Below are 12646 nucleotides of genomic sequence, written 5' to 3' on the forward strand. Positions count from 1 at the left end.
AATTTTTTCATGTTTTATTGTGTTGTTAGAATATAGAAATATTTAGTTTTTTTCATGTTTTATTGTGTTGTTAGAATTGGAAATATTTAGTTTTATTCATGTTTTATTGTGTTGTTAGAATATAGAAATATTTAGTTTTATTCATGTTTTATTGTGTTGTTAGAATATATAAATATTTAGTTTTTATAATTTTTTATTGTTTTGTTAGAATATAGAAATATTTAGTTTTATTCATGTTTTATTGTGTTGTTAGAATATAGAAATATTTAGTTTTATTCATGTTTTATTGTGTTGTTAGAATATAGAAATATTTAGTTTTATTCATGTTTTATTGTGTTGTTAGAATATAGAAATATTTAGTTTTAATCATGTTTTATTGTGTTGTTAGAATATAGAAATATTTAGTTTTATTCATGTTTTATTGTGTTGTTAGAATATAGAAATATTTAGTTTTATTCATGTTTTATTGTGTTGTTAGAATATAGAAATATTTAGTTTTTATCATGTTTTATTGTGTTGTTAGAATTGGAAATATTTAGTTTTATTCATGTTTTATTGTGTTGTTAGAATATAGAAATATTTAGTTTTATTCATGTTTTATTGTGTTGTTAGAATATAGAAATATTTAGTTTTATTCATGTTTTATTGTGTTGTTAGAATATAGAAATATTTAATTTTTTCATGTTTTTTTGTGTTGTTAGAATATAGAAATATTTAGTTTTAATCATGTTTTATTGTGTTGTTAGAATATAGAAATATTTAATTTTTTCATGTTTTATTGTGTTGTTAGAATATAGAAATATTTAGTTTTATTCATGTTTTATTGTGTTGTTAGAATATAGAAATATTTAATTTTTTCATGTTTTATTGTGTTGTTAGAATATAGAAATATTAAGTTGTATTCATGTTTTATTGTGTTGTTAGAATATAGAAATATTTCGTTTTTTTCATGTTTTATTGTGTTGTTAGAATAAAGAAATATTTAATTTTTTCATGTTTTATTGTGTTGTTAGAATATAGAAATATTTAGTTTTATTCATGTTTTATTGTGTTGTTAGAATTGGAAATATTTAGTTTCATTCAAGTTTTATTGTGTTGTTAGAATATAGAAATATTTAGTTTTTTTCATGTTTTATTGTGTTGTTAGAAAATAGAAATATTTAGTTTTAATCATGTTTTATTGTGTTGTTAGAATATAGAAATATTTAGTTTTATTCATGTTTTATTGTGTTGTTAGAATATAGAAATATTTAATTTTTTCATGTTTTATTGTGTTGTTAGAATATAGAAATATTTAGTTTTATTCATGTTTTATTGTGTTGTTAGAATATAGAAATATTTAGTTTTATTCATGTTTTATTGTGTTGTTAGAATATAGAAATATTAAGTTGTATTCATGTTTTATTGTGTTGTTAGAATATAGAAATATTAAGTTGTATTCATGTTTTATTGTGTTGTTAGAATATAGAAATATTAAGTTGTATTCATGTTTTATTGTGTTGTTAGAATATAGAAATATTAAGTTTTATTCATGTTTTATTGTGTTGTTAGAATATAGAAATATTAAGTTGTATTCATGTTTTATTGTGTTGTTAGAATATAGAAATATTAAGTTGTATTCATGTTTTATTGTGTTGTTAGAATATAGAAATATTAAGTTGTATTCATGTTTTATTGTGTTGTTAGAATATAGAAATATTTCGTTTTATTCATGTTTTATTGTGTTGTTAGAATTGGAAATATTTAGTTTTATTCATGTTTTATTGTGTTGTTAGAATATAGAAATATTTCGTTTTTTTCATGTTTTATTGTGTTGTTAGAATATAGAAATATTTAGTTGTATTCATGTTTTATTGTGTTGTTAGAATATAGAAATATTTAATTTTTTCATGTTTTATTGTGTTGTTAGAATATAGAAATATTTAATTTTTTCATGTTTTATTGTGTTGTTAGAATATAGAAATATTTAATTTTTTCATGTTTTATTGTGTTGTTAGAATATAGAAATATTTATTGCTTTTATTAGTTAAAAGTATTTAAAATAAGTAACTTTAGAAGTAATTACATATAAAATTGTAATCACAGTAGTGGTGGGGATCAGGATTAGATTGAAGACTGAAGTCCTGCTGAGGGTTAAATTGTGGTATTCTCACGACCCTAGTGGTTGTAGTTGTGTGTCAGGTGCTTGGTGTTCTAAATCCATGATCTGTGTTGAACATTTTCTTGTGCTTTTGTCCCCTCCAGGTTGCCGTAGAAGGGATAAAGCAGCAGCAGTTGTCTGAAGCAGTTTACAGCCAGCGGTTTCAGTGATTTCAGCCTTGATTAATAATGCAGGATCATCTTGTCGGGTCACTGTTGGTCTGTCTTTGACATCATTTTCTGGTAGCAGATGCTGTGTTCAATGACTGAAAGATTTCCAATAGCAACACGCCCCGGTTATTGATCAGACCGATATTTACCAGCTGAGCGCTCCCAGTCAGATTGTGATGAAGCCGGTGCTTAAAAAGGTCAGAGATGACTCCGGTCCTACGAGACGGCGGAAAAAAGACGAGCAACAATTAGCTGAGGGAGAGCATCCCGGGATCAATGAGCTCACAGAGCTCCGGTTATCAGGAAAACAGATTGCTGAGTGACCAGATTTGAGCCTGAGAGGACGAGGAGGAGGAAGAGGAGGAGGAGGCAGAGGGGAAGGAGGGAGTGAAATGAGGCTGGATAATTAGGAGGAGCAGGCTGAATCCCCACAGGGAGAGAGCAGCCAGATCGGTCCACACAGCTCCTCCACCATCGCTCCGTCTCTATCTCTTTAAGAGCTGAGCGCTGAGTGAGTGTGTATGGAGCGTGTGGGGGAGGGGTATTGGCTGGGGTGGAACAGTCCTGTAATGAGCAGATTTTAGAGAGAGAGAGATAGAAAGAGAAGAGCGAGGCCGAAAAACACCAGAGGACGGATGACTTGGTGGATTGGGGATAAAACAGCAGTGTGGAGACGATGGCGGAGAGGAATAACTGATCCCTGCTTTGTTTGTCTCGTCTTCTGGAGGAGAGAGCTTCATCTTTACATCACAGGAAATGAGAGGAGAGAGATTCGCTCGCCGTGATGTCTGCCGAGGTGTGTGTGCGAGGATGATGCTGCGTGAGTGAGCGTTAGCCTTGATGCTTGTTTCCAGGCCATGCTAAGAAGAAAAATCTCCAGCTTCTGTGGTTTTTTAACAGCATCTGAGCGCAGCATCCTCCTTTTTCCTCCTGTAGGTGCTGCAGTGATATTCAGACGTTTGGATGGTTGGCTGTTTGGATGCTCTGAGGATGTGATGCTTGTTTCCAGGCCGTGCTAAGAAGAAATACCTCCAACTTCTCTCATTTTTTTATTAGCGTCTGAGCTCAGCATCCTCCTGTCTCATCTTGACAGTGTTGCAGCGATATTCAGGCAGTGGGATGTTTGGGTGTTTGGATGCTGTGAGGCTGTGATGTCTAACTGTGTGCGCTCACTCGCTCGCTCACTGCTCTGAGGGCCTCTGGGACTGCTGGAGAAGCCTAGGCCTCACTTGTCTGGAGCGCCCCGCTGCACAGCCGAGGTGACGGGCCGGCAAGCTGCCCGGCAGCGAGGCTGCGTGGAGCAGGAAGGTGGAGGAGGAAGTGGAGGAGGTGGAGGTGGAGAAGCACTCTGAGCCTGCATGCCCATGGGAAGCAGCATGCACAGCAGCCACCTTCGTCAGTTCAGAGCCTCCGTTGAGCCTGAGACCGCCTCTCCATCGTGAGGTGATGCTGTTCCAGAAACGTCCCGCTGAGTCTGTGGCCAGGAGCTGCTGTTCTTCATCGTAAAGCGAGCAGAGAGGAGGAGGCGAGGCCTGCAGCTCCATGCTAACGGCTAAGACGAGGCCTCCTCCCTCTGCTCCCTGACTGAACCGGCCTCTTCTCTCTTTCTGACGTTCTAAGGATTTGCCTTAACCTGTTTCATGCATGTCCACTGGAGGCAGGTTTGACTTTGATGACGGGGGGTCGTACTGCGGGGGGTGGGAGCAGGGGAAGGCCCATGGCCGAGGGGTCTGCACGGGACCGCAGGGCCAAGGCGAATATGCCGGTGCCTGGAGTCATGGCTTTGAGGTCCTGGGTGTGTACACGTGGCCCAGCGGGAACAGCTACCAGGGCACCTGGGCGCAGGGCAAGAGGCACGGCATCGGGGTGGAGAACAAGGGTCGCTGGGAGTACAGGGGCGAGTGGACGCAGGGCTTCAAAGGTCGCTACGGACAGCTGGAGAGCACGGCCAGCGGGGCTCGATACGAGGGCACATGGAGCAACGGGCTGCAGGACGGATACGGCACTGAAACCTACTCTGATGGAGGTAAGAGGGCGGGGAAGGTCTGACTGTCCATGGGTGTCTGATCAAAGAGAACCAGGCCACACAGACGTGGTCCGCTGAAACCAGAACTGCCTTCGAATAGTTCTGGGTTCGTATGACAGCATTTCCAAACCGCCACAGTGCGCACAAACCACAAAAACAACTAAAAACACTGTAGCGCTGTAGAGTCTGTGCCAGGCTAGTAGTTGGCGATGTGACTTTGTATTCAAACAGTTGTCTTCCCTCTAAAGAGCACTGGGGTGTAAACATAAAAAAAACGGCTAATGCACCAACATTTGAGGTGGGGCTAAATTTAGAGTATATGTGGACAAACAGAACTCAGGAGGTCACCATTTTTATTGTTATATATTTATTGAATGGAGGTCACAGCCTGTGATATGTAGGTAAGATCAATAGGCCCAGGGTTCAGGGGCCTATGGGGGCCCCCGTGTAGTTCACTGACCTAAACAGTTTCAGAGGATTCAGAGAGTTTATCTTCTTCTCAGACACAAGTGAGTTCCAGGTTTATCAAAAACAACAACAGTGTGGAGTTTAACTGCAGAAGCAAGCCTTGTGCCAGAGACACAAAACAACAAAGAGACAAAAAACAGCAACAAAGAGACATAAAACAGCAACAAAAGTATAACAGCAATAAAGAGACAAAAAACGGCAACAAAGAGACATAAAACAGCAACAAAAGTATAACAGCAATAAAGAGACAAAAAACGGCAACAAAGAGACATAAAACAGCAACAAAAGTATAACAGCAATAAAGAGACAAAACACAGCAACAAAGAGACATAAAACAGCAACAAAAGTATAACAGCAATAAAGAGACAAAACACAGCAACAAAGAGACATAAAACAGCAACAAAAGTATAACAGCAATAAAGAGACAAAACACAGCAACAAAGAGGAGAAAAGAATCTGACACAAGACAGAAATATTTAAAATAACCAAAGTAATATAAAACTGGAGATACAAAACAGCAAAGAAACACAAAACTATAACAAGAGAAACAACAAAGCATGACAAAAAAAGAGAATAACAGAAACAAAAGAAAAACAGCAGAGGTTAAATAAATCAGTAAAGACATGAGACACAAAATAACCCATCTCCAAAGACCAAATACATATGATCAACATGTCAGAAAAAGACACATTTCCCCACAAAGAGATGCAACATAACCACAGAGGGCAACAACCATAGTGAGACTGTAACTGAAATGAACTGAGCATTTGAGTGAAGCCCTCACAGCAGACAGCAGTTTGGGCTTACAGACCTTCGAGGCCCCTGAGGGCTAAAAAACAGCCGTGGCTGAAAATGTGCAAAGTTTGCAATGACAGTAGGAAACCCCCCAAAGGGGACCCCGATCTTACAGTTCACACTCTTGTGGTCAGTATCGCATGTAAGTTAAAGTTAACGTCATAAAGGGAAAAGGAGGTTTTTAATGTTCTTTAGATTTTAAAAATAATACCAGATCTCAGTGATTAGCTCGCCAAACAGGCTGAGCCAGATCCCTTTGTTGACAGCACCGGAAATACTAGTCTGTACTAATCCACATTATCACTCTTGTCTTGTCTGCTTCTTCTATGTCCAATTAGCCAACAACATTTGATGTTGCAGCTGGTATGGAGCATTGGGAATTAAAAATGCTCAGCTTAACTAAATGATTAACATCCAGCCCCTTATCTTAAATAGTCATACTTTTGCTTTGAAAGGCTTTAAATTTTAGATGACTGAGACATGTCTGCAGTCTTTGTCAAATCCATGCGGCAACCTCCAGTCCTGAAAAATGAAGCCAATGCAGAAGTGAAAAAAATTGCAATACCGCGAGTGTCCACTTGAGGCTGGTTGCAGGAACACCTGAAGTCCGGTCTGGACTCATGTTAAACAGCCGGTTTTTACCCTAGACATAAACTGGTTTACAGCCTGGTTCAAACACCAAACGTGTCTCATTAGCTAGTGTCTTATTGTGCTCCCACTGTACGGGGGGTGAATTTTTTTGTACCACATTGGTTTAGATTATATTGAGGATAAACCTCACTGCACACTGATTGGTGCATCTAATTTGCTTGACAGGTAGCTCGACAGAGGCTACGTTTCTGTCAACCAGAATGCTAGCTAGAAGGCTGACAGGAAGTCGAGCTAAGTGGGCGGACCGTTAGATTGATCCAAAGTTCGGTTGAGACCGCGATTTCAATATGGAAGCCTCCAGGGATTGGCTTCAAGAGTCGTTTGAGTCCGCCTATTGAAAGCAGACGACCGACGTCACACGGGGTTTGTCCAGTTCTTTCTACAGTCTGTGATCAACCTGCATGTCTTGTTAGCAAATCAAAAGCACCGACACATGGTGCAAAAATATACGGATATTTCTACTTTAAAGGGTTTTAAAAATTCTGATTTTTTTTTTTTTTTTTTCAGCAACAATGTTTGGTAGTTGGCATCAGAATGACTAGTCTGTTAACCAAATTATTAAAACAAGTAAAGTCTTCAGGTCTATAATCATCTAAATACTCTACTGTACTACTGCAGCTGTTAGGTTCCACTGTAGCTCCTGTTCATGGCTTCTGCCATGCTGTCATAATGCTCTTTAACCTGAATGTCAACGACCATGAACTGATACCACTGAGGGCGTTCCAGAGGAACATCACTGACAGTATTTTGATTTATAAAATGGGAGTATGTAGGCTGTGTCCTGTTAGACTCACATACAGCCAAAGCTTTGACGGGTAATACTCTGAGATACTCGGAGACTTTAAAGACTCATTTTGATCACTTCTTTATGTTCTTCTCATCTTAACTGTTTCTTTGATGGTTTCTGAGCTCATTTTTAGTGGAGTTCTTACTTTAATCTATTTCCAAAAGTTTTCAAAGGCAGAGAAATCCTTCATTTTACAGTTATTATACAGACATAACCTGAGTAAAAACTGAAGTCAGTGGTTTCATTTATTATGGGTAAATCCATCCAAACCTACCTGGTCCTGTCAGTACCCCCTAACCCTGATACCTGCTGGTTCCATCCTTGGCAGCAACAACTGAAGCAAACATCTGTGATAACTGTCAGTGAGTCTTTCTCATCACCGTGGAGGAATGTTGTCCCATTCTTCTTGCAGAATAGATGTGATTCAGTCTCATTGGAGGGTTTTCCAGCATGAACGGCCTGTTTAAGGTCATGCCACAGCATCTCAGTCAGATCTAAGTCCAGACTTTGACTAGACCACTCCAGGACCTTCATTTAGTCTTTAGTCCACTCAGAGGTGGACTTGCTGGTGTGTTTGGGATCATGATCCTGCTCCAGAACCCAAGTAGTCTTGATCTTGAGGTCACGAACTGATGGCCAGACATTCTCCTTCAGGATTTTCTGCTAGAGAGCAGAATTCATGGTTCTAGTGGTCCAGGTCCTGGTCCAGACCATTACACTGTTGCACATTGTTCTGGGTTCTTCTGGGACCTCCTGGATGAGTCGTCCATATTCTCTTACAGTCCTGTTGGTCAGCTGGCCACTCCTGTGAAGGTTCACCACTGTTCACAGTTTTCTCCATTTGTGGATAATGGCTCTCAGCGTGGTTCTCTGGAGTCCCAGAGCCTTAGAAATGTCTCCCAGAATGACAGATGTCAGTGACTTTGTTTTTCATCTGTTCTTCTTTAGATGGTTCCATGATGTGTTGGAGATTTGTAGCCTCCTTCACTGTCAGACGGGTTCTGGTTAAGGGATTGTGGATCCACCAGGTCTGGCAGTAATCAGGTCTGAGTGTGGATAGTCAAACTGAACTTAGCTTTAGAAAGACTGCGATTAATCAGAGTTAGTTCAGGGTTTAATGACTTTTCACATAGGTCCAGATAGGTTTGGGTGGCTTTACCTTAAATAAATGAACATTTAAACCCTGACTTAGTGTTTCCTCAGGTTATCTTTGATTTTTCTGGCTTCTTAACTTCTAGAAATATTTGAGAGTAAAGGATGAACTCAGAAATGAATAGTTATTCATTAGAGTAGTCCTTTTAGAATCTTTTAACTTTTAAGTGTGAAACTTCTTATTACAGCTCTAAGTAGATTTATAGGGCAGTGCTGGGGTATGGTCGGGGTGGTATGGGTGGGGTCTTTAGTGAGCGACCCGGGGGCCCGTCACCTCATACACAGTCACACTGTGGGTGCATGCTGAGGAGAACAAACATGGCGGACGGTGAAAAGAGGACAGCAGTCTAATAATAGAAATTAAACCGTGTTGAAATCTCATCACTGTTTATAAAAACACACCTTCACCCCGCACGCTTCCCTCTGCATCACACCCCCTGTCACCATGGCAACCAGAAGACAGCAGGTCAGCGTGTCACTGGAGACCAGCTGCTCTCTGATTGGCCAGCTGTCTCTATTACGCTCTCTTATTTTTTATGCTTTATAATCTAGGCCGTTTGATAACTGACACTGTCAGGCCCCGCCCCATACTGAGCCCCGCGAGGCCCCGGATGATGAAGGAGGTCAATAAGTGATGCAGAGTGAAAACGCCGTGTCTGTGTGCTGCAGCAAAGGTGGGGGCCGTTTCAAACGGCTCTGAGCGTAGCGGCTCTGAGCGTCACACCTAAAACAGCACAAACGACGATAAAGGGAAAAAACAACACTGCGTCACGCGCTCCTCTTCCGCTCACGTGCAGGACCGCCGACAGATGAATATAGCACGCACGAGCTGACACATTTTCCACAACCCAGTAACTGTAAGACACAGAGGCAGGCCTGTCAACAATAAGAGCTTCTAAAAATGATCATTGGCTGATAATGAGAACGTTTTAAAGGCCACACGCCGCCTCCTGCTCCCACAGACAAGCTGCTGAGCACCAGACTCTCCAGCCTCAGAGTCAGCACCACGGACAGCTCCTAGTCACAAAGGCCCAACACTGTGGGAGTTTAAAGGAACAATGCGTAGATTGTTTCCCTGAAATGTCTTCATTAGAGTCACTAAACCCCAGCGTTTTGGATTAGATGGATCTATGCTGAAATTTCAAATATGCATTCAGAATATTTTACACCATTGAAGGTATTTACTATTTTAGATGGTACCAGCTCAGCCAATAGAAAAAAATTCACTTACAGTAGCCAGCTTTCAACCCATAGAGGGCAGTGGCTGTGCACATCGTCTGCACAAAATTAAGAATTTAAATACTTTATGTGCTGAAATTCAGAGTCAGACCTGAATGATTTAAAAACACCAGTAAATACTGATATACTCCAGTTTTTACTGAAAAAGTGTCTCAGGGGTTTTGTTACACTTCAGAGCAGGGGTTCTCAACGTTGGGGTCGGGTCCCCATTTGGGGCCGCAAGACACTGAGAGGGGGTCTCTATATGCCTTAAAAAAACTAAAAACATTTTTTAATCACACTGTTGCCACTTTATACCAATTTTGCCTAATTTTAACCAATTTTTGCAACTTAAAACCCATGTTTTTGCCACTTCTAAACCAAATCTTACAGCTCTCTGCCTACTGATGGCTCTGTTAACACATGATTGCCACTATTAACCCCTTTTACCACTTATTATGGCACAATTTATGTCCCATTTCACCAAATTTCCACCTATTTTTGCCACTTTAACGCCATTTTAGCCACCTGTGAATCCCCTTTTACCATTTAATATTCCTATTTTTTCCACTTTAACCCATTTTTGTTATTTTTTTGCCACTTTTATGTAATTTTTGGCATTTCTAACCCATTTCTGCTACTTTTAAAATCTAATTCCACCACCTTTCCCACCATTTTTGTCACTATTAACCCATTTTAACTATTTTTAATGTATTTTCATTCTGTTTTAACAAAAGGATTTACATTTTTAAGAGGGATGCTTACTACACAAATGAATTGGAAATATTCTTTCATAAGAGTGGTTAGGATTCAGGTTAAAAATAAAATACCACAGTTTAACTTTACAATGCACCATGATTTTGCTAGGCCCCAGAAAGATCTCCCATTTATCCCCCCTTATGGACGGCCTTGTCTGCATGTGACTGTTTGTTCAACCACCTTCAGGTTCAGTTGGGTCCCTGGTCTCTGACACCGTCATTTTGGGGGTCCCGGGTTGAAAAGGTTGAGAACCACTGCTTTAGAGAATGGCAAAGGAAAGGATGGAGTGTTTTATAAGGCTTCAAAGGGGACATCTTTCAAAGGGACAGGTTGGAATGTTCATGAAGCTGGGGATGTTGGTGGCCTGTTCCCTCCAAATTTGCCTAATAGTTGGCCATAATTGGCAACTTGGCAAAGTGGGTGGAACTGCATCTTCTCAAAAGTTGCCAGCAAAGGACAATCAATAAAAAAAAAATATTGATGGTAATTTATATGTTCTAGTTATGGGAGGTAGGGAGGTGAGGTATGCTGAATTCATGCAGAATTAGAGACGTGGCTGATGAGACGACAACTATGTCGGATTTTTTCTGGCAGGACACTTGAAACTATCTTTTGTTGAAAAATGAACCATTAAATTCAGTGGTAGAACCAGAATGCAGAGTTGCTGAGGTAAAGGCAGGGTCAACCAATCAGAGGCGTCACTGTGACACTCAAGGATTGTGGGTAATGTAGTGCAGAGATTTTAAATAAACGCTGTTTTTCTTAAAATGAACTGGATAGTGAAAAAAAGTGTCCTCTCCATGCCCGTCTCTCCTGGTTTCTCCCTCAGGTAAGTCTACCTTGAATAGTTCTGGCTAATAATCAAGTCTAAACAGCAGCATAGGCTGCATGATGTTGTGGCTGATGAGGGACAGGAGGCAGAAGGGAGTGGGAGTTTCTTATCCCACCTCCCTTTTTGAATTCAAGGTTAGATGTCACATGTGTAGCTAAACTTTCTGGATTTCTCTGGCTTAGTATACTAGATGAAGACCAGGTCACACTAGTGAATTTAGCCAGATTTTTGCCTGATTGTGTCTTTGACATCATCAGGTGCCCACAACCACAGTTCCATAAGACTAGCATGTCTGAATCTTCTTGCGTCTTCGGCCTAGTCTGACACCCTGACCTGGCATCAATGACAAGCATCCTGACGCTGACCAATAGGAAAGCATTTAAACACAACTATCTATCATCATTTACCAAAGAGACATTGCATGACCTTTTTGTCCCTCCAGGGGCCCATATGTTTGCATGCAGCAGAGCTAGCTTAGCAGGCTAACTGGGTTAATTTTCTTCACATCTTCAGTTTAATTAAACACGCTTTATTGGCATGGCATCATCAGTTTGCATTGCCAAAGGAGGTTACAGATTTATAATGATAATAATGATGCTTTTAGAAAATGGTGTTTCACTCTATGCTAAATAATGGAGACATTTCTATAATCAAACATAAAATATGTCTCATATAAATATGTGTAGTCAGTCCATCTCATGTTGATGGGGTGTTTGAGGTTCATCTTTGGTCACAACAGCTCACTAACATTCTGCAACATTTGCGCAGTGTTGATCTTCAGCCAGCAGATCTAGAAGCTTCTGTTGGTTGTTCTACAAGGTGAATTGTTTTTGTTTCCTGGTGAGGAGTCCAAAGAACCTGTCTCTGATGTCCTCTATGAAGGACAGGAGGTTAGAGAGAACCTGTCTCTGATGTCCTCTATAAAGGACAGGAGGTTAGAGAGAACCTGTCTCTGATGTCCTCTATAAAGGACAGGAGGTTAGAGAGAACCTGTCTCTGATGTCCTCTATAAAGGACAAGAGGTTAGAGAGAACCTGTCTCTGATGTCCTCTATGAAGGACAGGAGGTTAGAGAGAACCTGTCTCTGATGTCCTCTATGAGGGACAGGAGGTTAGAGAGAACCTGTCCTTGATGTCCTCTATAAAGGACAGGAGGTTAGAGAGAACCTGTCTCTGATGTCCTCTATGAAGGACAGGAGGTTAGAGAGAACCTGTCTCTGATGTCCTCTATGAGGGACAGGAGGTTAGAGAGAACCTGTCCTTGATGTCCTCTATGAAGGACAAGAGGTTAGAGAGAACCTGTCTCTGATGTCCTCTATGAAGGACAAGAGGTTAGAGAGAACCTGTCTCTGATGTCCTCTATGAAGGACAGGAGGTTAGAGAGAACCTGTCTCTGATGTCCTCTATGAAGGACAGGAGGTTAGAGAGAACCTGTCTCTGATGTCCTCTATGAAGGACAAGAGGTTAGAGAGAACCTGTCCTTGATGTCCTCTATAAAGGACAGGAGGTTAGAGAGAACCTGTCTCTGATGTCCTCTATGAAGGACAGGAGGTTAGAGAGAACCTGTCTCTGATGTCCTCTATGAGGGACAGGAGGTTAGAGAGAACCTGTCCTTGATGTCCTCTATAAAGGACAGGAGGTTAGAGAGA

At 40.4% G+C, this 12646-nt stretch overlaps 1 protein-coding gene across 1 annotated transcript in view; it reads left to right on the top strand.

Moving 5' to 3' along the window:
- Window positions 1-3951: 3951 nt before the first annotated feature.
- Window positions 3952-12646, top strand: part of jph3a (junctophilin 3a) — a 28801-nt gene continuing 20106 nt past the window's right edge. The window contains exon 1 of the mRNA XM_041805562.1: window positions 3952-4336. Coding sequence (XP_041661496.1) covers window positions 3955-4336 — 382 coding nt within the window. The 5' untranslated portion in view covers window positions 3952-3954. The remainder of the gene's footprint in view (window positions 4337-12646) is intronic.

This window comes from Cheilinus undulatus, linkage group 1 (assembly GCF_018320785.1).
Source record: "Cheilinus undulatus linkage group 1, ASM1832078v1, whole genome shotgun sequence".
Taxonomy (NCBI): domain Eukaryota; kingdom Metazoa; phylum Chordata; class Actinopteri; order Labriformes; family Labridae; genus Cheilinus; species Cheilinus undulatus.